Below are 27,652 nucleotides of genomic sequence, written 5' to 3'. Positions count from 1 at the left end.
GGATGCAAATGGCTAGTTTGCAGTCGCAAAATATGCGATGCTTGACGGTGCTCGACTGGTTAGCACGTCGGCCTCACGGTGCAGAGATGCAGGGTTCAATTCCGGCCTTCCGGTGTGAAGTTTGCATGTTCTCCCCGGGCCTATGTGGGTTTTCTCCGGGTACTCCGGCTTCCTCCCACATTCCAAAAACACGCATGGCAAGTTAATGGAACACTAAATTGTCCCCCCCCCCCCCCCAGATGTGATTGCGACCAGTTCAGGGTGTCCCCCGCCTACTGCCTGAAGACGGCCGGGATGGACTCGAGCACCGCCGTGACCTTTGTGAGAATAATCGTGCCATTTTGATTGAGCGCAAAGATAATCCGTCTGCTTTCATGGAGGTCTTCAAAAATCAGAGAATGAGGACTGTTGGGAACGTGAAATTCCAAAACGTTGGACAATTTTAAAGAAAAGAAAAAAAACCCATAGCCAAACAACTACTTGATTGTCAAAAATAATTCGTGGTTCATTTGATCTTTGATTAATTGTCGTGTCTCGACAATTTACCCTCGCCGATGTTCTCACGCGGTTAGACAAACAGAAGTCATTAACTCCAGATTGTGATTTTTTTTTCATCAGGCAGACAATGAGCTTGATTATAGCGGACTGGCAACACAGCAAGGGGTGACCATGGGGAAGAGGTAACAGGCATCGCACTACGCACACACACACACACACACACACGCACGACTTTGATTACCTGTGGAGCACGTGTTGCGACTATTAAAGTTGACATCGCCACGGCAACATGACAAAGCCCCTTTAAACCCCCCCCCTTGGTGGGATGGAACGACTCTCACTTAATCCAAATGACAATTGCTGTGTGTTTCTCTCCTTTGGCCCTAAAATGAGAAAGCTGTTCATAATGAATACAGTTCACTATAAATAAGCATAGCGCCGTACGGCCGGCGGCGACGGCGGCCGTCGTGCCCTCTTCTAATACGGCCTTCCCGTCTGATTAAAAGCTCTAAATCCGGCCCAAATCACCCAGACGCGACAGGACAGGAGCTCATCCGTCCCGCTAAGTGGAGCCTCGCGCGCTCGCGGGCTTCGATAAATCAAGCGGCTAGCTTCCGAACGCTATTTATTAGCTCGACTCCTGCAAGTCAAGGTAGCGTACTTTAAGTCCAAAAAAAAAAAAAAGTAAAAAACCTCTAGCGATGAAAAGGTCATCTGTTCTTGTTCACTGGGCGTAGAGCGAGACCAAATAGCGTGTCGTTGGACGTTGTCGATTGAAGAGGCGCTGTGCGACATCCCGCTCGTTGAAGTTTCGTGTACTTTTTGTAATACTTTCAGAATATTTTGAGCATTGTTACTTTGACTCTGGGGGTCGGGGGGGGGGGGGGTAGCCTGTGCAAGCGAACCGATATTTTGTCATATGCACCATTATAGTTCCATCCCGAGGAGCATTTCACGGCCACGCCAATCCGTAAGCATTGCACACTCTTTTTAGTATTCGCGGCATCCGGTACAGTTCCATCAATGTATACAAATTCACGTGATCTTGCCCCCCCCCCCCCCCCCCCCCCCCCCGAGAAGGACACACGGCGGGGATAATTCAAATCCATGCCACGACATTGACTTTGACTTCCAAAAATCGATCAACTCGACTGTTTTGCCTGTCGGATATTGTTGACGAGACAAAGCGCAAACATGCGCCGATGTCAGCGAGGCCTGGCGCCGCTTGTTAGTGTGACGGCAGACAAGCCTGTGGCATGTTTAATAAGCCCTCTTTTAACGATTTTTGGGATTCTCGCCGCCTGTAATGAGACACGGAGGGACATTATCTTGATTAAAATCGATCCCGGTGGGATTACGCTACGGGCTGCACGTGGGCCATCGCGTGGAAAACAACCTACGAGATTTTGACTTGTAGTGATATACAGTAACACCACCTCATAAATGCAGCAAATAAATCCACGCCATGCGTTAGATGATAGGATTTCCCGTGTTACATTTCATATTGTGGGTGAGTGCAAAAATATGGACCAGATCCAGATTAAAGTCTGATCTGAACACACAAAGCCAATTTGGGTTGTTTTGTGCATCGGTGCGTGGAAGAATGCATCCACCCTACGGGGACAGAAATTGGAGCCAAACGAAATCCGGATCTAATCTGAGTTCATCTTTTTTTTTACACTTTCTCTTCCTAAATTTGGTTTGACACACATATTATGCTCATTGTGGATAAAATCTTGGCATTATACGATGATTGTCAACGTCTTTGAAAGTGGAGAATACAAATTTCATCTGAATTTGATCCAGATTGAATTTGGTTTGGCAGTTTTTGACTCAGAAGGGCAAATATATCCAAATTGATTAGTTTTACTCACCAATGTCTCGAAAAGGACAAACATGTTTTGAATGAGAAATGTCAATTGCAGCCAAATGCAATCCGGATCTGATCTGGAGTAGTCATCCCAAATTTAATTCAAGCAAATTTAGTTCTGCGAGCGTCTTGCTTTTCCTTTCTCGTGCGATGTATTCGCGTGTACAGCGCGTTTTGTTTGAGTGTGATTTCTTCACCTTGTATCAGAGGTGAAGAAATGTATCACAGGAGGCCCCCCCCCCCTGACCAAAAAAGAAATGCGTGAACGAATTAAGGCTGCACCGGAATTGCGAAGGTGAGGAAGGGAAGTCAAGAAAGAGGGAGTAAGCAAAAGGGTGCCAACTCTCTCTCTCTCTTCCCCCCCCCCCCTCCCCCCTCCCCCCCGTCCCGTACCTGCTTCACTCCAACTCGCTTCAGTCCGTCGCAGCTTCCACTTCGGAGCGCAAGCATCTTCGTCCGCTTCTTCTTCTGCCTCCTCTCCTTTGAAAAACAAAACAAAAATCAAATCAAATCAAATTCTTAAGAACCATGGAGAGCGCAGAAGGCAACCTCTCGGACGCGGAATACCGGAGCACGATGGCCGCCTTTTACAACAACAGCGGCGGCGGCGGTTTGTGCTCCAACGGCAGCGGGTGCGACGGCGAGCGCGCCCCGGGCGGCGAAGCCGACTACGGCGACGCCAACCCGGTCATCATCGCCATCGTCATCACGGCGGTCTACTCCATCGTGAGCGTGGTGGGGCTGGTGGGCAACGTGCTCGTCATGTACATCATCGTCAGGTACGAGCACGCGCGTGGGTTACAACACTAAAAGTGTGCGATTTTTGTTGTTGTTGTTGTTGTTGTGCGGACTCAGCAGACGCTTGCGAGTAAAATCTCGCCGAGAGTTGCGCGCCGATTGGACGGGTGGGGGGGGGGGGGGGGGGGGAGGCTGTCACCGTCCTGCCTGCTGGTTGTCGGACACGCGTGGGCGTCTGGCAAACGTGTTTACATTTCAGTAGCTCAAATTGCTCCAAATTCTCAAGCATAACCTCCGCCAGCGGCGCACCGGATGACAGTGGAAGCTCCAAAAGTCGAACGACCCAAAAGGTCGTACTTAGAGCTGCTTCGACCAAAAGCGTCACAAAACTCGACCTCAGTTCAGCGAGTGAACCAAAGGGTTCAATTGAGCTTTGTCTTTGGCGAGCATAAACCCAATAATAGATGACGCGCGTTGCGAGAGATCAGTTCCAACATTTTGGGACATTTTTTTGTTTGCTTCTTGTGGGACATTTCACGCATGACGTCACGTAAAGACCCCTGTGTGCCTTGCTCGACCGCAGTTCGGTGAGCATGATCAAATCTGGCTTTGTCTTTGGCTTGCTTTTGCAAAACTTAATTTCGGCGTAATTTTTGCAAGGCCTCACTAGAACTCAGTTCAGCAAGTCTCATGATGTCACATGAGAGCTCAGTTCAGTGAGCGTCAACCTGCTTTTTTCTTGGAGGGGGGGGGGTCAAATTTACTCTAAACAAAGACGTTTCTTGTTCTTCACAAGACCTCAGTCCAGCAGGCATCAACTTGTTTGACTTTTTCTTTGGCTTTTTTTCAACAACCATAACGGACAGCTATTGTGTGTGATGTCACTCTGGACTTCAGCCTGCCTCACTAGACCTCTGCTCAGTGAGCCTGTTTTGTTTCATCTGTATTCAAGAGGGAGTATAGTTTTTATTTTAGTTAATTTATTTTATTTTACTTTTTCTGAAGAAGCCACAATGCCCGAGCAAGAGCAACTTATAAGAGACAGAAAGCTTGACGGGCGAGGTATCAATCATTTGCTGGTCACCGGCAGCTTGCGGCCTCATGCTCACCCGTTATCTTAAACTTCAGGTGCTTTGCTGAAACCATTTTGGAATATCCAAAAGGGGTAGCCATGCCCTATTTGAGCGTTTATGGCTTCATGCGCTGGGCTATCAAGTTAGCAGACAGCTTCTGCAATGTCATAAACACACTTCAGCCTGCATGTCGACACACACACACACACACACACACACACACGCACAACCGAGTGCCGTCCCACAACACACTTGAGTGATGGCCTTCTAAAAGTCCTCCTTCCTCATCCATCAGTTGATTCGCTGAGCTTTGCATCAAGAAAAAAAAACTTCACAAGCTCCGCCTACATCCTTGTGTGTTGCTGTGTAGTGCCAAGGGCCCAAACATCCAGCGAGGGCACTGTGCGCCCTCTTTAGCTGAAAACGCCTTGCCGGTTCGTTTGCTCTGCATCATGACGCCTCACTTGCATGGCTAAGAAGGGTGGGTGAAGAATTAAAAACAGGAGAGGAAGCGAACGCGGACCTCCACCATGGTATAACTTGCAAATTTCAAGCAACGAGTCTCTGTGGCGCTTTGCAAGCGTAACCAGATGGTTGCGTATCTGCAACCGCATTATTTTAATTGGCAAGGTCTATCATGAATCAGGATTTAAATTTATTTTAGTTACGAAATGCCGTGGAGCAATCTCGTGTGAACTTCGAGGCTTTCAAATCCAGTAAGGAGAACCTAAACATCAGCGCACACAACACTGTGGAGCAATCACATCAGTCTACAGTGCATATAAAAAGTCTACACCCCCCCCCCTTTTGAAAGCCAGATTTTTAATCATTCCAGCATTAACTTGACTGACCTGTACAATGCAATTGGGGGTGGGGGGGGGGGAGTATTTTTGAGAGGGGAAGTGTACCCGCTTGTGTCGTCACACCCCTCAAGCACAGTGACAATGCTCAAGTCACGCAGCGATCGGGAGTCTTTTGAAATTACCGACGCCCAGTGTGTCATCGGCCCCCGCATTCATTTCCACCGGCAGAAAATCCCACAGTCCGAAACTTGGACACACACACACACACACACACATACACACCAAGTGTTCACATGTCCACAGAACGTAAACATAGATGCACACGCCAGTTGAGTCATCAAAAACGGTTTCCGACCCATTAGAGTACGCGATTAAGAAAAGGATGCACCCTAATGTCTGACAAGCGGTGTAGCAGCCATTTAGCTAATGGTGCACTGACAGCATTTCCTGAGGATTGGAAAAAAAAAAAAAAGGAATCATATGCTCCTCTTCCTCACTTTCGCGCTGCAGCTCTCGGATGCAATTTGGCCAGTTTAAATAGACACAGGGGCGTGCGAGGAAGGTGTTCCCGTGGCAACCCTTTGGATCATAAAGAGTAACAACCGCGCTCTCAAATCTTCATCTCCTCGGACTTCTCCTCATGTTTCCTCTCGCGGCCCATCCGGAAATCTTTCATTGAGTGACTGAGAAAAAAAAAAAAAAAAAAAAAACTTCAGGGTCTAAAATACAATCACACACAACATTGCGGAGCCTTAACGGCACTATTCAAAATGATAAAAAAATGGATGCCCACATCAGGGTGGAAAATCGAATGGTCACCAGGCAGGGGGGGGGAAGGGGGGGGGGGGCTACTGTAACTTCTTGGAAATAAGATGACATTTAAACTGCTGGCTATTCCATTCATAATCCCGTTTGAAAGTTCCAAACACACGGAGGGAGTAAGACAAAGTCACCGTCCCTGGTCTCACTTCTGCGGAGAGCCGTCGCAATAAACAAAAGCGCAGATGTTGGGACGAGACCCAAACGGTCGTGCGCTACGCATTGCTGCCAAAAGCTCTAATGGGAAGTGCCATTAAGTTGTTGATGCGTCGACCGTGAGCGGGAGATAACATCTCATTTAGCCACATTTTGCTCTCAAAGTAAGTTTGGACCAAAGAAACTTTCCTTTTGTTGTGCCCAGAGACATTTTAATTCTTGATTTAACTGCAGACAGGGGTGAAGGCCCTTTTTTTTTGGGCGGGGGGCGGGGATGAAAAAAAAAAAAAAGGTTTCGGGCATCATGGAATTAATATCAAGTGAAATTGGCTTACATGACAAAATAAAAATGAGCAAGAAGTGAAACAGACCCGAGGGGGGGGGGGGGGGGGGGGGAAACCAAAACATGGATGCGCATAATCTTGTGGAGCGATCCAAAGTCAAGGGCGAAAACATGCGTCGCACAAAATGGCGGAGCCATGCGACCGGAAGTCGACAGAAAATAAAAAATGGACGCACAACACCGCTGTGGAAGTATCGGAGTTCAGAGTTCAAGTCTAAAACATGGACTCACACAACGCTGCGGACATGCAACACTTCGGAACGATCACATGACAGCGTCCAACTGCACGGACTCGCACAACAGTCTTCAGAATATACACATGGACGCACAACACTGCGGAGCAATCACAATTTGCAGTCTAATTGTATTCCGCAAAGCATGCACAGGTACACACACACACACACACACACACACACACACACACACACACACCATTGTGGAGTGATCACGTCATATTTTAACTCACTAACATGGAATCGCACAAAGACAAAGGCCAAATCATAGATACACACAACATTGTGGAATGAATATGTCCGCACACAAATGCGGAGCGACCACATCGTTCAAGTGTAAAAACGCGGGTGCGCACGACGCTGTGGAGCGATCAGAAGTCAAAGTCGACAAAACATCCACGTGGACAAACATTGCCGCAGAGCAATCCTCCGTCTCACAGTTTGCAGAGAAGAAATACGGATGCGCTCCGCAGTGCGGCGCGATCACGGCGTGAAAATGGACGCGCGCAACGTTGCGGTACGATCGCACGTCGGGGTCTAAAACAACGTACATGGTCGCTAACGCCAATCAGAGTCGCAGCATTGTGGAGCCGGTGACGGGATATCAACTGGAACCGTTTTTTTTTTTTTCATCGCCTGGATGAAATATGACACGCGTGAAGGAAGAAAATGGAAGCGAGGCGCGGGGGGGGGGCGTGCGTACGTGATGCGATTCCACAAATCCCGGCACCTTCAACTTCTCGTTGGTGCCATGTACTCGTGTCAACAAAGTTCCGTTTTGTGTTTTTTTTAACGACAAACCGCTTGGGATGATGGACGGGCGGATGGCAGGATGCTTATGGCGGCGGCGGCGGGGGGGGGGGGGGGGGGGGGGGGCGGGGCTGCGCATTTGTTGCACCTTCCGTGCGGACTGGACTCAATCGGCCTCTTGTTACAGTCGCTATTTAAGTCTCCACTAAAAGACAAGATCGATCACGTAACAAAAAAAAAAAAAAAATTGTGATATAAGAACGGGCAGCCGTCTACGGACGTCATCTGGAGTACGTCAGAATCTATATTTGTCTCGCAAGGTGACAAAAATATCGTCTCGTTTTCTCCTCCGACCTTCTTGTTAGGGGGTAGTTGCGTGCGTGTGTGTGTGTGTGTGTGTGTGTCGCGAGATAGGAAGAAGCCTCATCTGTAACCTGCGAGCATGTCGTTCTCGTGAAACAAACCGTCGGAGATCTCGCGGGTCAAGGTGCACAACCTTCAGCTCTCAGGCCGTGGCGACGGGTACTCTTTGTTACCGTGGCAACGAGCAGACAAACTCTTCCCCCCCCCCCCCCCCGAGAGATTTCCGTCGGGAGCGCTGAGCTAAATTGTCTCCGTTTTTGTCGAACGACGACAACGCAAGGCTGTGGCTTTTTTTTTTTTTCTTCTCCGCATTCACGCAGGAAGTAGGGGAGTGTTTAAAAAAAACGGATAACGGAGCGTCCTTTAATCGGTTGATAATTAGGTCTTTGCTCAATGTCAGATAGGAGCCGACGGGGAAATGAGGGCGGCTATCGGACGTTTGGGGAGATGTCATTGTGGTCCATTGAAAGATTGAAATTCTAAAAGTGTATGTCGAATGGCGCCAAAACAAAAAAGTATTTCCGACGGCAGCGTCTCGCTGCCGGCCGCGGATTTTCTTCAGCCGGAACCGTCACCTTGGAAAAGGTGGGAGGAATTAGGAAGCGTTTGAAATAGCTGTCGTGAGCACAAAACCTTCAGGCCAAAAAAAAAAAAAAAAGTCAGGAAAAGCCCGCTAGAACTTCTGGAAAGGATTCAGGGACTTGAAATGGTGGCCCATGTTTTACATGAGTTGAAATTTGGACTGGTGACTCTGTTGAACACTTGCCAAATCTTCAGTTATGAGGATGTGCAGACTTTTGCAACTATAACATCTATGTTGTTTTTACACCTCTCTTAAAAATATATATTTTTCTGCTTTAATTGAAGGGATCGACCTTTTTTTTATTTTTTTTTATTGCTCTACGGAACGCATGAGGCCCTGCGTTGTCTCTGCGTTTTATCGTGTTGACTGTTTTTATGTTGCTAATGAATTGTTTTCGCGGCCTTTGTTCTAAATATGTCGGATCTTTACTTGATTTCCAGCGCTTTGTATGCCGCTGCGGTTGTTTTTAAAGTGCGGAATAAATAAACTTGAGTCGCGTGTTGAAACACAAAGTCACCTTGGGGGCTGAGCAGTGGTTTACTCGCATGCGACAAAACCGTCTTTTTTTTTTTTTTTCTATCCCGCATTTGTACAGTCGAACGCCGTTACGACGTACCTTGAGGAGCGGAACGAGTCTGTACGTTCGAACGGTCGTTTGTCGGAACTTTATTTCCAATAAAATGGCCGCCGACAACTCCCATCAATTTGGGATGTGCCGCCCTCCGAAGCCGTTTACGAACATCTTTCATTCAGTTGGTTTTCGAAGATTTTGTTGCCACTACGGATGATTGCCGAAATCGTTAACTTTGCCGGACTCCCTTTCGAAAGCGGGAGAGAATTTCAGCCTTCACAGACGCAGAGATTTGCTTCCGTTGACCGGACGTGTTTTCAGAGCATGTGCTCGGAACTGCGGCGTTGCTTCGCGAGTTAGGGCGGGAAGTACAACAAGAGCGTTGCTAAGCGACAGAGGGGAATCCCGCGCCGTGCATTTCGTTCATAAGCAAAGGCGCAACGGCAGTTCGCTTCCCGCGGTTCGTTGTACCGAAGGCGTTTCCCATTATTTTGCGGAGGGAAAAAAAATCTGATCATTATAAGGAAGCTTACGTTATACGGGAGCTTGTTGTAAGCAAAATCGGCAAATGGAAAAGGGGTGATGCGAAATCGAGAATTTGAAATGGGAACGTTAGCGGGGTACGTTGAAATGAGGTTCAATCCGATTTCTGACTGACATTTTGTCGGAACAAAAATGGAGGCTGGCCAAACGTATTTCCACCGATCCGCGCGGGTGGGCGGACGATGACGATTGCATGAGTGCCTTTTCCAGCAGATTGCAATTACATGATAAATGACACTAGCTTAGCGCTAACGCGGCGACAAATAGCTTTTCACAATGCGACCGGGCTCCGGCGCGTGGGACCCTTTTCTAGTCTGCTGAGTTTTTCTGATTAGATTCCTCAGACCCGGGCTGATTGTACTGGCACGGAACACGCATTCCTTCCGGTTGCGCTCCTAAATATTGAACTCGATGGAAACCTCCGGCGGGGACGGCTCGCGGTGTGTGTGGATTGTGTTACCGGCGGGGAGAAAATATCAAAACAGCGGCAGCACACTTTCACACGTTCATGACAAATGATGTTTTGTGCGCTGGATAACAGCAGTCCAGTAGATTAATGGCCAGGCGGCTGCAAGATGTTGTGCTCAAGGAGCGCTACGGCTTTGTTGGGATTACAGAAGGGCGGCAGGCGTGTCGAGGTTGTTTTGAAGGCTGCATGGGGTGTTTTTGGAAAGGTCCTGGAGGAGCTGCAAAAGCTCAGGAGGTGATTGAAAAAGGTTCAGTACTTTAGGTTGTGACTGGTGGGGGTTTTTTTTCTGTAATGTAATATCATTATGAAGGCTGTATTAGATGTCTATCAAGAGGTCAGTGGTTGTACTATATTTATGAATAAGAATAAGAAAACCTTTATTTGGCCCACAATGGAGAAATTTGCATTTTAGTTTTACTACACAGCAATGATTAGGTTTATTTATTTATTTATTTATTTTTTAACATAACGGTTAGGAATGAATGCCAACAGGCTGGTTGTGGTTTCAGAGGCTTCAAAGGGAGTTGTTTGTTTTTGATGTATTATTATTACTATTATTATTTTTGTGTAAAGTTACTCAAGGTGCTACAAAAGCGGAGGAGGTTTAAATTAAAAATATGTGCATTTTTTTACTTGATTATTTAATGATGTAATAAGACCATTCTGTGGGTCTGCAGAGGGATTCTTTTTCAAGAGGAAACTGTCAAAACGTCAGTGGTTCGAATGCATTTCAGTTTTACTATCTGATAACGTTTTTTTAAATTTTTACAATTGTGTTAAGAATGAATAATGGCAGGCTTTTCACCGCTCTGAAGGCTTTAAAGGATTTTTTTGGGGGGGCCAAAGTCTTCTTTGAAAAGGTGAGTGGGTGTACTGCAATTTCGTTTTGCACTCAACGGTGTTTTTTGTTTTTTTTAAACACTGGACAGACAGTAATAGCATGCTTGTTCCGGTCATGCAGGCTTCAAAGGGAATTTTTTGTGATGGTCCTCATAAGTGCTGCTTTTTTGTTTTTTTTTAATGATGTGACATCACCCAAATGGACACTACAAAGGGAGGTTTATTTGTGCCCTTCCATACCTGTCAAAGGATGAGTAGTTTTGCTGTGCTATAGTTTTTCCAGGGAGAGCGGCTGTTTCGTTTTAACCTTCATTTGACTACTCATGATGAATCGTGACAGGCTTGTCACACAATAGAGGGCTACAAAGTAAGTTGTTTTTTTTTTTTTTTTGTACGGGTCCAAGCCCTATTCCCTGACAATAGTGGGGGTCAGGCACAGTGCCAGAATTTGTTCTCTCCCGGGATCAAAGGGAGACTTGAGCGATATGTGGGTGAAGCTGAGGGGGGAAAAAAAAAATTCATGACTTTGCTTTCTTGAGAGGCTCTCTCGTTTTTCAAATAAGTACGATACACACTAACGGTGCGTGTATTCAATATGAGGTATGAATTGGCTGGAAGGAAAAGATTTGAACCCTATGTCCAATAATGGTCATTGATTATGTCTTTTTAAACCCTTTCCATGCGCACTGCTCCTTCAGGAGTTGGACCGGGTTCTTTTTCTTTTTTCCCCAATCACCTCTACCCCACTGAAAAATGGTTCAGAGAGGGAGCGTGCGCTCCACTCTCATTAATTTCCTGCCTCGGTTTTCATGAGTGTGCGAGCGTAACTCGTATTTCAGCTTGTGTCACACCATGAGCAAATCCCTCATGCGTTTCTTTTCGCAATATTGTGGCAATACTCAGAACGCCACTGTAGTCGTAATGCAAATTTTTCATCGCGTCTCTGCACAGGGGTATTCATTTATTAGCAGTATGTTTGTTATTGCGGTTTTAGTTTGCCTTGTTAACAAATACCTCAGAGCATTAATATCTTAGCTCTTGTACTGAATGGCAACGAGATGAACAATAATAGGCTTTAGTGTGCCATTTGGACAGTCGCCCCTAAATTATTTGCTCATTTGCTTGTTTTTGTTTTTTTGAGCCACGCACACATAGCTCGCCTTTGCCCTGGCTGAAGAATTAATTCCACACTTGAGGAATCAATAATAAACTGGCTTTCCTCAGTAAATAAACATTTTCCGGCCACACCAGCTATTCAAGCTGTGCACAACTGCTACAAGCACTTTAAACAGCCTCTGCTGCCGTGTTGTGGCATGTGACCACTAATGACCCCACTTGTAGACTTCTACTTAAGAAAAATAAACACAACACACACACACATTCAGACTCTCTTTTCGTAACTGCCATAAATCTAGCACAGCATGTGTCGTATTTCTGTGCTAAGGTCATATGGAAATTTCACAGACACCTTCCGGCTGGCGGATCTGTGAGAGAGGGCTGCACCGCGGTGGAAGTGGTCAGAGCCCACTTCAGTCATGGCCAATCAAAGCGGCTTCATACATTAGCTTTAAATGCGGCGCGTTAGTTGCGACAAAGCGGACGCACGCCTGCACCGTGAAATGGGCACTTGGCGGTCGCCAGCTCCCCCGCCACTGCTCCCTCACGCCCCACCTCCCCTTTCATTCGTGCGAAAAGTGTGTGTGAAGATTTGTAGGTGGTGAGTGAGGCCCCTTTATTATATGCAAAGCCGTTTGTGCATTTTCAGGTTCAGTGTCTCTCAAACATCAAATGAACCAACCGTGCCTGTTATTTGAGGACACATTGTGCACCTGTAGTTTTAAAAAGGTGTTTCTCATGGTGGAGAATGATTTATCTGACGTCACACAACTATTAAATTGCTTGAAACCAATCGCTTCCTTCCTGAAAGAATCCTGAAAAGTCTTTGGGAAGTTTGGTGCAGAGACACAACAAAACCACACCTAAAACGAAACGGTTAGGCCCACGAGGGTATTTAAATCAAACACCCCTTCTGCCGCTCCGGAACCACGTGACACACTATTGCCTCAGCTAACCGCCCCTGGACCAATAAAGCTGGGAAATAACGAGGCTGGCAAGCTGTCAGCGTTCCGGTTAATTAGAATTTAATGAACAAACATGTCATCATGGATGCTTGTTAAGAGGATTTGGGATTAGTGAGGGTATCATAAAAAAACAAGAAGAAGAAGAAGACGACGGTGAGGGTTCAATAGTACTAATTCGGTCCACTGAATTGCCTCACTGTTCGTTTGTACTGTTTTCAATCAATGTGAGGACGCGTCCAAGGATGGAGTGGGTGGGGGGGACACGTGAAAGGAAGGCTTTGCGGTCAATATTTGCTTTGAGCACCACTTTGCTTGGCGTCATGGAGCACTATTGGGACACGTTTAATACAGTCACACAAAGGCCCTTTACTTGGATGCTCTTTGTCCTCCCAAGGGTGAAAATGTGGCCATTAGTTGAACAAACAGTTCTTTTTACAAGTGGTATTTTTATCCAATAAACGCTCGAGTGGTTTCGTAGAGCTGTTTATTTTGTTGATATCCTTGAGGTCCACGATGTTGTAGCAAAGCAAAATAAATCTTTCTTTTTTGGAAAAAGGGAATTTAACCCCCCCAATTTTCTTTACAAGATTTTGCTTGCACCCCCGCTAGCCTAAACACGCTATTCTGATTACTTTTGCTTTTGCGTAATATGAATGAAGCAGCAAAATCCACCTGTTTTGATCCATCACAGGGGGCGGCCATTTTGCCACTTGCTGTCGACTGGAAAAGACATCACAGTTGCTCGGCGCTCAGGTAACAACCAAACCCGGCTAAGTTTGCGAACGTGACATGACCTACCTAAGGAATCGGCGGAGCTGCGAATGGATAACCGAGCCCTGAGCAACTGAGATGTCATTTTCAGTCAACAGCAAATGGCAAAATGGCCGCCCGCTGAGATGGTTAAAAACGAATGGATTCTGCTCACAAATTCATTTCCCACAGATGCAGCATTAATCAGAATGCCGTGTTTAGACTAGTGGGAGACGCATAGAACGTATTAAATAGTGAAGTGTTGAATTTGAAATCTTCCCTCTTAGGCACGCCGCCTCTGAAAGGATACTTTGGGGAGCGTTGCCTTCGCTCTCTCATGTCTTCCAATTTTCACCCTTTCCATTATTTTGTTCAAAAATAATCAAGGAATGGAAAGAGGAAGTTGAGCACAATGTGTGCTCTCGCCATTAAAGTTCGGAGATGCGGCAAAGAGAGTTTGAGTGCACTTTAAATTGGAAAGTCGGGCCCATCGTAGCAACAACACAGACTTTGTTTTTCACACAAGTAATGACTTCATTTTGAGGTTGGTGTTTTTCCTTTGTACTTTGACTATGTCATGAGGTTTGGGTTTTTTTTCTCCATTTTTTCATCTCATGGAAGCCTCACAGACCAAATGACATGACGAATGTGTGATAATGCAAACCCAATTGCCTGACTCAAACCCTCAGAGAGAGAAAAAGACGTTGTTTTTCGGGCAGGTACACCAAAATGAAGACAGCCACCAACATCTACATCTTCAACCTCGCCCTGGCCGACGCGCTGGTCACCAGCACGCTGCCCTTCCAGAGCGTCAACTACCTGATGGGCACGTGGCCCTTCGGCGACATCCTGTGCAAGATGGTCATGTCCATCGACTACTACAACATGTTCACGTCCATCTTTACGCTCACCACCATGAGCATCGACCGCTACGTGGCCGTGTGCCACCCGGTCAAGGCTCTGGACTTCCGAACGCCGCGCAACGCCAAGATCGTCAACGTCTGCAACTGGATCCTGTCGTCCGCCATCGGCCTGCCGGTCATGTTCATGGCCTCCACCGTCGTCACTCGTGAGTCTGCCAACATGTTCGTCTTGAATACGTTCTCCTTTCAAACTCGGCCCACCGCGAGACGGTGCCGAGCGGGACATCACGCTCACGATTATCCTGATGAGCGAGCCAATCCGAAGCATGCGGGTTTTAACGTGTCATCTGTGAAGCTTTCCGTGCCCACTGTGTGTCGAAAATCTCCCGCTGGCCTTTTGCTCCAACTTCTGCTGCGGCGGGATAACGCTTGGCGAATTTAATTGGCCCTTTTCTCTCCATTACCTCCGCTGTTAAGGCGACAATGCCAGCGACTCGTATAAATGAGTCACAGGGAAGCCTTTCAGCGGAGAATAGCTAGTAAACAGTGCTCCTTGCAAAAGGACCCCGAGCAAGCCCGCAAGAGTGTTCATTACACTTTAATTTGCTTGAATTATGTTGATGTGGATGGAAGTCGCCGCGCTTTGGAGCTTATTCTGAATAAGAGCGCGTAGTTGTGACGTTGTTATCCATCGCATAATCGCGTTTACATGTTACACAGTCTGGCTTTGGATTAGCCGTCAAAACAACAGAAGGACAAACACGGGACACACGGCGCGGCGCTGACAAAATGGCCGCCTTTGCGTTATGACGGGCGGCGACAAAACGCTTGGAGACATTTGTGAAGAATAATAACGGGATGGTGCCACTATCTCACGATAAAACGATAATCGCTTTCCCAAGGCCAATTCCGAGGAGGCCGATAACAGATATTTGGAGCCACTGTTCATAATATATTGGCATTCAAATTTCTAACCCTTTCGGGGACAGCAGTTACTACAGTGGACGGTTTATCGTGTTATCAGGTGACAGGGGGCATGAAAGGGTTAATAAGGAATAATACGAATGTTGATTGAACAGATTTGCAAATTTTGTTTTCTGAGACAAAAAGCACTTTTTTTTCCCCCCAGAACCAAAAGTCTGCCTTTGCGACCAAGCTCACGTTGCGAACTGCACGTTTACAAGGGGAGGTCTGGATTTTTTTTGGAAAAATAAATAAAATAATTTTAAAAACCTGCTCATCGAAATGCTACATTTTTCTCATTTTTCAGATTGTATCAATTATTCTGGAAAAAACAAGACTATAATCGCATCAATAATTTTCCTTGAAACATATGCCTTTTTTCCATTAAAATAATTCACCACGAAACAAATTATCATTAAATAATATGACAATTCTTCTAGGATGATATTTTTTGGCGGGGGGGGGGGTGTCATAATACATTAATTGAACTTTTATCATGAAATATGACTGTATCGTTATGACTGGATAATGATTTTTTTTTTGTCATCCTAATACAGCATTTTCCGAAAAAGTTTTACCTCCTCAAATCAGACTTTTTCCATCTTGTTTTATTTTTTATAGTAAGACTTTATCTTTGCCATCAGACAATTTTGTTCTTTCTCTCGGGAAGTATGAGTTTTTGTCAGTGGGGTATTCTTGTACAAAAATTCCAACTCTGACCCTGAAAAAAATACAACTTTTTATCTCAAAACACTACGTCGTTATTACCTTGTGATGTGGCATTTCCGCCCGCGTTTCCCCCCTGCACAGCCTCGAGCATCGTGGATTGCAAGCTGATCTTCCCGCAGCCGTCGTGGTACTGGGACATCTTGCTGAAGATCTGCGTCTTCATCTTCGCCTTCATCATGCCCGTGCTCATCATCACCGTCTGCTACGGCCTGATGGTCCTGCGCCTCAAAAGCGTGCGCATGCTGTCGGGCTCGCAGGTGAACCGTCTGCTTTGGAATCTTCGGTGCCTTTCCGTGACACGGATGAGAGGGCATTAGAATGCATCGCATCAACTCCAGTCCCGATTGATTTTTCCCTCGGGCTCGAAAGGTTGCGAGCTCCATTGATTCATCTCCCAAGAAAAAAAAATAAAAAATAGCATCACAGCTGGATAGAATCAATTGCGGCTCAATGCGGTGACCGATTTCATAAATCGATCACCCTGCGAGAGTCATTTTGCAGTGATCCTGCGAATCGAAAATGCAATGTTGGGGAAAGGTGGAAGGGCGAACAGCAATGTGGCAAATGGGAAATGAATCCTGACAGTGGTGCGCAATGTGATCAGGGTGCATGAAGGCTGTTAAAAGTGAGCTAATTGTGGTGGTATGGGGGGTGGGGGCGGCCTAGGAGAAGGACAGGAATCTGCGTCGCATCACGCGCATGGTGCTGGTGGTGGTGTCCGTCTTCATCGTGTGTTGGACGCCCATCCACATCTTCGTCATCATCATCGCCCTGATCAACATCTCCAGCTCCACCCTGCAGACCGTCACCTGGCATTTCTGCATCGCCCTGGGCTACACCAACAGGTACTCGAAGCGAAGCCGACGATCCCGCGCCGCGACATGATGGAAGGCGAGAAGCACGAAAAGTGGCGATGAGTCGAGAGACGCATGCTCTGCATGATAGCGGCAATGTTGTGATGGACTTAATTTTCTGAAAAAAAAACGTTGTCCAAGAAAGCGCATGATATGTTGTTTGGTGCTCGATTTTGACAGATGTATTTTTAAAAAAAACGTTGCTCAAGACAGTGCATGACATGCTACGTGTGTTATCTCCCCACATATTTTTCTTCACTAATGTAGTCATCGATTTTTTTTTCTCACATTTTTAGCAATGACAGCGCATGATATGCTGTAATGCCATAATGTTTTTTTTTGTTGGGGTTTTTTTTTTTCCCTCTGCAAATATTTAGCAAAGACTTTAGCTTACTTTAATGTTGTGATGTACTTCTCTTCTTAATAAATGTAACCAAGACAGTGCATGATATCTTGTTTCCTTCTATATTTCCATCGGTTTCACTTTGCAAATCCGCATCGTTTATCTTTGCACATTTTTTTTTTTCGGACAAGATAGTGCATTGTTTGAGACAATATAGTGATGGAATTATTTCTTTTTCATATTTCTCGTCACGACTGTGCATGATTTGCTGCTTGCTGTTCGGTATTCATGGTCTTATTTTGAAAACATGTTGTTGTTTTTTTTAAAGAGAGTGCATGATATGCTGCTAAGTGGTAATAGCCGAATTTTATTGCAAACCAAAACTCACGACACTGCTTACATTTTGCAAAGCTTTTGTTCAAGCGAGTGTATGATATCTCGCTTGGCACGGTGTCGTCATGACATTTATTTTTCACCATAACAGTTGCTTGATGATATGCTTTCTTTTTTTGGGTGACCTTTAAAAAATAAATAAATTAAATTATTCCAGAAAGTGCCTATTATTTTTGCATATTTTGATTCAAGCCAGTGCATGATATGCCGTTTTCGCTGTTATTACTACGGTCTTTAATTTGTGCACGGTCTTAATTTCTTCACGACAGATGATCTATTGCTCGCTGTTCTGTACTGATGGGTTGATGTTGCACATTTACAGCAGTCTGAACCCGGTGCTTTACGGCTATCTGGACGAGAACTTCAAGCGCTGCTTCCGCGAGTTCTGCTCATCAGGCCCTTCGCTACTAGAGATGCAGAACTCCACTCGGGTGGGCGCGGTCGGCCGCAAGGCGCCCCAGCGCAAGCCCAACAGTGCGCAGACGGGAGACGGGTCCAATCAGCAGGTATGATGGGGACAGTGAAGCTCCCTCTACAGGTTAAAAGGCATAATTGACCTTGAAACTACCATGATAAATCAAATAGACGTGCGGCGATAATATGGCGAAGGAGGCCAATTAAGCTAATTCAATTAAAGCCAAAGAAGGGCATCAATCACAAATGTGAAAGTCGCAAGTATGTTCGAATTTTTAATTTTAAAGTTTTAACTCACTCTAAATTACTGTCCTAAAGTAAATCGAGTTCCGCACACAGCTAGCACCGATGCTAATGCTAGAACAACGTGACTGGTATCCTGACTGGTCCACAACTTTGATAACACCACTAAAGTAGCGGATGCAATGTTGCCAGAGCCATGAAAGACGCACCACTGACGTAGACACATTTGGGGGGGGGGGGGGGGGGGGGCACGCTGTTACTTTAAGTTACTTCAAACCGGCATCCATTTTGTGTCCAAACCGGCATCCAATTTGTGTCTCTCGGGCAGGTATGACTAGCCGTGGAGGAGTCGTCCGTCGACTCTCGCTGTCGAGGTGGCGGCGCCAACGACGACCTCAACTCGGAAGTCACACAAGTCACCACAGGGCTCTAATAACTCACGCACGCTGACACACACATATTAACGCACTGACACACGGATTGAGATTCAAAATGTTGCAAGTCGGCAAATGGCGCAGGGAGACCAATTGGAAACAGAAGGGGGGTGTGCGGCATGGATAAAGAATTGTACATACAAAGATGCTGACCATTATTATTATTGTTATTATTATTAACGCCTGCTCTTCATCGGATTTGTAATAGACAGACCTCAGACCTCAGCCAAGGCCAGGTAATCCCAAACGTGTATCAGGCAATACTGTGTCAATCCAATTCTCAAGATAATGTCTACAATGAGAAACGATCAGTTGTCTCAATAACTGTCCGAAATAAGAAGAAATACTGTAGCTGTTTACTTCTACCACTTTCACGCTGAACTGGCAGCACATTTGGAGCCAGTGCAAGAACCGCATCACAAACCGTCATGAAAGACCCAAAATAAAAGACAGTGTCAAACGGTGTCAAGAACCATTTGAAAACCACTTGATGAACCGGGCCAGGAACATACCAAACCCCCAGTTAAGGACCAGTCAACATCAAATCAAGAACCATGTCGGAAGCCATGCCAAGAACAAGTCACAGTTGTTTTTGTTTTTTTTTGCCACTACCAGTGCAACTTTTGGCCTACTAGTACGATCTTAAGCTGGATATGAAGGACGTGGATAAAATGCTCCTGCTTGATTGACATTGTTCTGCTGTACCTAATGTTATGTCTCTGGGGAACTTTTGGTGGCATTTTCGACTCGTTTCTGAAAGCACGAGTTGCCACAGGCTAATTTCCCTGCTGCTCGTTTGTTTGCACGGCGGCAGCTTCGATGGTGTTTTTTCTCTCTGTTGCACACTCACACACACACACCCACAGAGACAAAGTGTTACGTTTCCAACCTGTGCCTGGACTGTGACGACAGACAAGCTCTGCAAATCGTCTCTGGACCGAAAAGGGGAAACGGGGGGCGGGGGGTTGACCAAGTGTGTTTATGATACGGTAAGCCCACTGCTGCCGCATGAGTGTGTTTGCATACTTTTAACGACACCGGCGTGTGTGTGTGTGTGTGTGTGTGTGTGTGTGTGTGTGTGTGTGTGTGTGTGTGTGTGTGTGTGTGTGTGTGTGTGTGTGTGTGTGTGTGTGTGTGTGTGTGCGTGCGTGCGTGCCGGGCGGCGGCTCACGACGGAGGCTCACTTGATGTATTTGCCACATGGGAATGTGTGTTGTTCGTACTGCGGCTGCATTGGTGTCTGTCGTACGCTTTCTTGTTTCTTCACTGCCTGGCCGACAGCAAAACGTGGATAGATGGGCGTTCTGCCATATTTGGAACCATATTTGGTAAGCAAGGCAAATCAAAGTGTAAAACCCGCCAAATGCTGAAATGTGAAACCCTAACCCCAGTTTAGAGGTCTAATTTGAAACCCAAACTGGATATTGAAAGTCTATGTTTGGGTTCAAGACTTCATTTAAAACACGAACACTGCAATTTGAAAACTGAATCTTGTTTTGAAACCCAAACGCCTGCCAGGAATCTACAGGACTGTAATCCCTCGTTTATCGCGCGGATTACAGTACTAAGTGAAATCCGTGATGTAGTTATCTTGTTTTTTTACTATACACATGCAACACAATACTGTACACTAAAGACTAAACGTTTTTTTAGGACCAAGCATTAATATATATATATATATATATATATATATATATATATACAGTATATTATACCTATATAAAACCTTTTTTGTCATGGAGAAAAGAAAAAGAGCAAGTAATGAGCAGATTTTTGCAGATTGTTGTCTCTGTGGTAAAGTGAAGAAAGTGTTAAGGGACCAAAAATGAAGTTATTTTTGTCACGATATATTTTTTTCAATTAATCGGTGGATGAAGTGGTGATTACAATTTTATTCAACCAAATATCGGAACTCAACCGGAAAAAATATATATATATATTATCGGGCCCTATGTTAAATTTTAACCAGGCTTGCAACCCTAACTTGTAGCGAGAAGTCGAACCCTTGGCTTCCAACCATGGTTTGAAACTCCAACCCTGGTCTACAAACCATCATTTGACTTCCTTTTAATTCCAAACCCTAATTTGCAACCCTAAACCATGCTCTTCTACTACTTTGGGGTAATTGGGTGAACTTGTTCCGTCTTCTAGAAGCACTGTAAAAGGGATGACGTTTTTTTGTTGTTTTTTTAATCGTGTAAAGAGTGTTTACTTCTTTTTAAACTTGTCTGACAGTAAAGAACGTCAGTAAAATGTGGACAAGAAGTTCAGAAAATAGACGGCTGAGTAAAAACATTGCTTGCCACTTAACGAGGGTCCTTAGATGACTCTGAACCAGTTTATTTTGCCATCCATTATTTGCGATGGGCTTGCGGGAATCGGGTTTGGGCCTACGGGCCATTATTTTAGATTGACTTTCACGAGAATTTCCCATTTAAGAGGAGTACGCTGTGTCACCATGAGAAACGACATCTTGCCCTGGCAAACAGATGCGACTCTGTAGAGGAATTCAATGTTTTTTGACCTTGCACACAGGCTTAATGAAACAACGCCACGGTGGTATCGTCAGATCATATTACGAGTGTGCGTGACTTGATTGGATTTAAGGGCCAGGCAGTGCGCTTGCCAGCTTTTTCACCGTCGCTGCAAAATTTGATATTCCGTGTGCCACTTTTTTTTTTTTTTAATAAAGATAAATTGAGCCATTGAGACAAAGTGTGGGCTAACTCCATTATTTGTTATCTTTCAGGAAATATTGATAGCTTTGAAGGATGTTTGGACTTGGACAACTGCTGTGCTGAACATCTTTGGTTAAACAAGTGAAAAAGTATTGTTATTGTGTATAAATATTATGAAATGAATGACATTTTAAAAAATTATTTTCCAAAATGTCTCAATTCCCACACCCTAATTTTATTACAACTCTCAATTACTCTCCTGCAAAATGACAAATGGAGTTAGTGAGCCCACTCTCAGTGTCTCACTTATTCCAGTAATTCTAATTCTAATTATTTTTTTATGGGTCATTTCAGAATTGGAGGACATTTTACATCCCACCCATCAAAATTTAAAATATCCACATACAAACTATTAAACCGTGCAGTTTCCGATCACATTTAGGTATCGTCAGTTTTCCAAAAGAATGGCTCGCGCAAAGCTATTTCCTTCTTCTATTTGTCATATTTTTGTAACATTGTCTTGATTGAATGTCTCACTCTACCTCATGCAACCCTCATGCGTATGATTAAAATAAGACAATTTTTTTTTCTTCTCTTGTGTATTTAACTAAGTTTGTCTTCTTGGTTAGCAGGAACAGCTAGCTAAACAGTTAGCTTCTACTCCTGAGAGAAAGCTAACATTTGTCAGCAACCCCGTTGCCGTGATTACAGTGACGGTCTTGCACTACATTAACAGGGTTGAATGTACTCCTTACTCAAACTATTATTTGTAATTTATGATTATGATGAATGAATATGTAGCAGAAAATCAAAACAGTGAAGGTTTAGTTTTTAAGAATTTTGAAGCCCAAATGCCCTCCAATTCTGGAATGACTGATCGTTATTTTCACTACAATTGTCTTAAAATCTTTTTTTTTTAATTTAAAAAGTGGTCTAAAATGATGAAGGATTGTGCTTCTACTGTGGGCATATTGAATCTGAAGTGTAATTTAAAAATGTATATTGATAAAAAAAAATGAATGTTGTAACCTTGTATATCTATCTTATTGTCCTTGCTGTTATTTTTGATGAACGTTGTCCTGGTACACATGCTGTGTGCAACCCGCTGGTGTTGTGAAAATGTGTATAAATTTAAACTACAATAAAAGCTTGTTGGATGCTTTGTAGAACCACGCCACGCATACAAACATTTAATACTTTTTTCAACATTAAAGTCACGATAACAGGACTTCCAGTTGGCCTTGTGTTGTGAGCATTCATTCGACAAAAGGTTGAGTGCATGACCATGAAATGAAACTGTCAAATGCTATAATACAATTTCATTGTAACGCATAAGAAAATAATTTTGCTTTTTAAAAAAAAAAAAAATTAATGAGTGTATTTTGCCACAGTTTCGTAATTGGCATGTCCAGCTAAGTAGCTAACTGACTGTGATTGCCATTTGTGTTCTGAAAAGGTTGCCCCCTCCCCACCACCACGAATAGTGAAACACAACGAGGTTGGGGTCGACTTTCCCTGTTGAATTTGAAAGCCCCAACTCATTGAAGTCAATTTTCAATCCCTTTCAGAACAGTCAAACGCGACTTAAAAGGCAGCGTGTAACACTTATCCAAGTATTACGATGATGGCCGGCAACCAATTAACTCGCCAAACAGGTAGTTGTCCACGTCGGCGCTTCCACTGTAATCATAATTCTAAAGGGATCCTTCACATACCGGAGACAAATTCCTTGCGTGTTCTACATACTTGGCCAATAAAGATGATTCTGATTCTGATTAAATCGTACTCGAATCCCTGGTGGCAATTCAGCTAATCTGTGATCACACGCTGTGAGCCGAACGGCTCAAAGGCTGCTGCAGTAATTATGAAACGTGCTGAAAACGCCGTCGGGGTCTCGCTGTCTTTTTATAGCTTTGTGCGCGATACGAGCATGGAGTGACCGCCTTTCAAACTTAATGCCGCAGTTCTTTTGGGTGTTTTCGTTGATGAAGGTACGATTTTCAATAATTCAGCCTGCTCGATTATTAGCCTCACTTTAGGCCACTAAGATATTAGGGAAATATTTTTATTGCAATGGTCCTGAATGATTCCTTTTTTTTTTTAAACATCATGCAGCTATCCATCCATTCCCCGGGCTGCTTGTGAAATGCACTGCGGCGATTTCAAAGGGAATCGGAGCAAGGTTATAATAGTTTGGAAGTTTTCATAGTCATTAGTTTTTATTTTATTTTGACTTTCTTTTTGGAAGTACAGTTATATATTTAGTTTTTAGAAGCAGGCTTGCTCTTGTTTTTTCGAAAATGTTTCATTTTAGTTTCTTTTTCATTCGATGGAGTATTTGTTGAGTGCTTAAAAAAAGATTTTAAAAATGCTTTTGAAAATGTAATTTTAAAAAAAAATTAGTTTTAGCTTTTTTTGTTACTTTTTGTTAGCGACAATAACCTTGCTTTGCAGTGTTATATTCGTCAAAGCAAAAGTATATGCCGTTACATTTGGTTCGAAAATAGAGAACCAACATAGCAGATGTAAAGATTTTTTTTTCTGTTGATGTGTGAAGCAGATATAACCAAACCGAAGCATCCTAGGTGAAATAAAAAATAAAAACCAAATCCCATTTCCTGTGAATTTGCACTCAAGCTCACACAATTGCAGCACTCAGGATTGCACCGTGACTTGTTATGTCAAGCTTGCAGAAAAATGAAAAAATAAATAAACGTGTCTTTGTGCTGTGCAGCGATAAGAAGACAATTCATATGTTGTTATTGTTGCTATAGGGCAGCAGTTGACTGAATGTCACACGGAAATAATCTTCCCGCCTGTGTATCCCTGATAGGTTCATACTTTTTATTGTGTGTGTATATATATATATATATATATACACACACACATCTTTTCCCCACTGGCATAGAGCATATTTAATGTTTTTATTCCGTAGCAGGAAAAGAAGGTTGAACTCTAGAGGCGAAAACAGTGCAAATGGATTGTTATTTTCCAAGATTACACACTCAGGGGGTGCGTGGACTGCAGATTGGACACCGGGTACTCCCAATCTCACTCTAGTAATCATATAACCAGCGGGGGGGTAACAAGATGTTTGACATTCATGAGTCGAAAGTTGAAGCTGCTGGCGCACAGCCGCTTGCCTTCATGTCCATGAGTGTCGTGGATGGCCGCTTGTTGCAAATCTGTCGTCAGGGTGCGAATGCTCTCGAGTGTAAGGTCAACGCCGCACCCAAAACACATTTGCATGATTATGTCACGCTTTTGTCCTCCTGAAACATTCACGTGTAAACCAAGAAACGTCCAACATCATCCCAAAAATTCAACTGATCATTTGAGCAATTCTCTGTCGAAATGGTACATAAATAATGGCTACTCAGCATTCGCACACAAAGGCAACTTCTAAAGAAAATGCGTTCTCTGGTTATTAATTTTGTCAATATGGATGGGAACACGCAAAGGAAACATAATTGGACATTTTTCAGTGCAGCAGCAAATATATGAGATTTCAAATAGAGTTCCCGCAGATGAATTCTAGTGCTTGACTACAAGTGGATTTGCTGATGTCATAAACTCGGATCTGGAGGCCTTTCTTGATGGATGGTGGTGGATGGATTTTTTTTTGAATGCGCATCCATCTGCTGGAACCATGGCAGTCTGTCTGGCACTCAGAGATCAATATACTACATATTCGCCCAATCCGTGAACCTAATTACATGCTCAGGAAGGCTCTGTGCGCGTTGTGTGCACCTCTCTTTCAACGAGGCTCCCCTGGCGCATCCCATCATTTCACACTTGTGCAGACTGCCTCCAAAAGTCATTAAAGTTGTCGTCATTGGGATTTCACGCTTGCCGCTCTGATCCGCCGCCCATAATTCCCCAAACATTTGTAGCGATGGGCTTTATATTGGCGAGAACTCACCTTTGAGCTATTACGAGTGAGGCAAATAACAAGTTTGTGGAGGAATAATAACTGCCAAAAAGCTGGAATGATCAATACAGTAGATTTGTTGACCACCTGGTAGCATGATAGCTAGCTTGCTAGTGTAGCCGCTTAGCTGACTCGCGCAATAGATGGCGAGAGGATAGTCTGAAATGTATTCATTAGTCATGTAGTGGTTGGTATCCAGCTAGCTAGAGAGCTAGCTAGAGAGCTAGCTAGAGAGCTAGCTAGAGAGCTAGCTAGCTAGCTAGAGAGCTAGCTAGATAGCTAGAGAGCTAGCTAGCTAGCTAGAGAGCTAGCTAGATAGATAGATAGATAGATAGATAGATAGATAGATAGATAGATAGATAGATAGATAGATAGATAGATAGATAGATAGATAGATAGATAGATAGATAGATGCTGTTGTGGGCAAGGTAGACACCGAAGTTTACTCGTGACATAGCTCAAAAGCGAGGCCCTAGAATCCTTTGAGTCACACTCGCTCTCCGTGGAATCATTGCCGTATATTCACAACATAAACTCATTTTATGGCATATGTTGACTCACGGCAAAGCTTTTAGTGGGCCTATTTTTATTTATCTGTTCAAACATCGTCAAAATTCCCTCGCTTCAAAGTTATGCAAATTAGGTTACAATAATGCAACACAATGAAGCAAAATGGATACTGGCGGCCAGGCCTCTGAACATGACTCGTGATCACACACGTGCGCATACGCCCACAGGCGCAGACAAAAACGCGGTCACATGCAGAAAGGAAAAGTACAATGTGATCAACAGCATGTTTGTCATTCCATTTCCTTGATTCACTCTATTGGGTGGATGTCAAGGGCAAGTGCAACATGCTCATGATTGCAGCTTTACTCCCATTTTGTGGGAATGAAATATCTGCACCGGAAATTGAAGTTCTTTTTGCCGCCGATGACACAATGTCAATCTGCATTTTAACCAATATGAATGCTATGATTTCTTGTGTGCAGAAAAGTTGCATGAGGAAAACAAAATCCCCCAAAAGTTTAAATTAACAATGTAAATCCTCTAAAAGGTGCATACTGTATGTTAATGTATGTTAATTTAGTTGCAACTGGCAACCATAAATCTTTAAGAATCTCCCAAAAGGTTAAAACTGGAACTAAATCTTGATTTCGAACAGTATTCATCTGAAAGATATGGATTTTCTCTGCATTTAACCTCAAAACGATAAAAATCCAGCTATAGGTGTGGATGCACCAATTAAGTAGCATGGTTTTATAACACCCTGTACAAGTGCAATAAAGTCTTTTATCAGTTCACCCACCCACCCACCCACCCTTTATTTGTATGTTTTCCACAGAGCTGCTTCACAAACAGCCAATCAATAATGACGACGCGCGCCTGTCTCGGGAGTTCACCATTTCAACAATGTGCGGCATCCAGAGTGATTGTGCCACCGCTGATGACATTTTCTGAGGCCGCTTGTTGTTTTCCCTAAATCTCCCGCAGCAATGATAATGATAATGATTATGAGAAGGATCTTCCTGGAATGCTGCAGTTGTCTTACTACTTGGATCCTCACATTTTATTGATCCTATCAGGAGTTGTAATCACACCCATTCCTTAGAATGGGGGGGGGGGGGAGACATGGCAGAGATGGTAAAATAACATGCATTCATGTCCCACGTGTAACTTTACAAACGCTCAGGCAATTTCCTCCCTCTTCAAACAAACAAAAAAAAACAGTAACATCGACATTCTTTTTTTTTTAATCGCTATTTCTCAGAGGTAGAAGATTGAAATACCACGTGATAGCTCAGTGCAGCTGCAGCGTGACGAACACCGGATGTGGTTACCGTGGCGACGGCATGCTCATCTTCAGCTTCTCCACGATGACAAGGTGCATTCGAGTATCAAAATATGTCAGGCCCGTACACATGCATACACTGACGCAGACACACACTTGAGGGCCTTTCATGCTTACTGCTGTCGTTTCTTTCTGTGTAATCGAATTTGGGACAATTGACTGCATACATTTTTAATGACAGGAACATTCTGGTACATTGTAGTGACCAAACATCTAGTGACTATTTAAAAATAAAAATATATCTTGTCTGATGTTTCGGTTCTGTTACTGTAAGGCTGGGTAATTTATTGGTTATTTCAAGTTTATTGTGTCGTATTTTTTTAAGCCTCTGTAATACAATGCATGTCCAAGCGGATGTGTACTTTTTACACGAAAAAGGCAGCAAATAGAGTGGAGCTACTTTACACACAGTTACATTCAGTGTTGCCAATTTAGCAATGTAAAACACACACACACACAGACACACACACAC

The 27,652-nt window shown here is 44.2% G+C and overlaps 1 protein-coding gene across 2 annotated transcripts; it reads left to right on the top strand.

The window, feature by feature from the left end:
• The first annotated feature begins 2,801 nt into the window (after window positions 1–2,801).
• oprm1 (opioid receptor, mu 1) lies at window positions 2,802–22,571 on the top strand. Of its 2 annotated transcripts, XM_086122528.1 has the most exons (6): window positions 2,802–3,147; window positions 14,203–14,552; window positions 16,120–16,295; window positions 16,705–16,883; window positions 17,951–18,134; window positions 18,614–22,571. In XM_086122528.1, exons 1-6 carry the CDS (start codon window positions 2,897–2,899, stop codon window positions 18,617–18,619), a joined length of 1,146 nt encoding a protein of 381 aa, XP_085978654.1. In that variant the 5' UTR covers window positions 2,802–2,896; the 3' UTR covers window positions 18,620–22,571. The 2 variants fall into 2 exon arrangements, with proteins under 2 accessions (XP_085978654.1, XP_085978655.1); XM_086122529.1 differs by lacking the exon at window positions 18,614–22,571 and having other exon boundaries at window positions 17,951–18,140.
• Window positions 22,572–27,652: the final 5,081 nt, after the last annotated feature.

The sequence above is a fragment of the Hippocampus guttulatus genome, chromosome 10, assembly GCF_054856545.1.
Source record: "Hippocampus guttulatus isolate MCC_2025c chromosome 10, RoL_Hgut_1.0, whole genome shotgun sequence".
Classification (NCBI taxonomy): domain Eukaryota; kingdom Metazoa; phylum Chordata; class Actinopteri; order Syngnathiformes; family Syngnathidae; genus Hippocampus; species Hippocampus guttulatus.
Note: the sequence above shows the minus strand (reverse complement) of the source record. Positions and strands in the feature narration are given on the sequence as shown.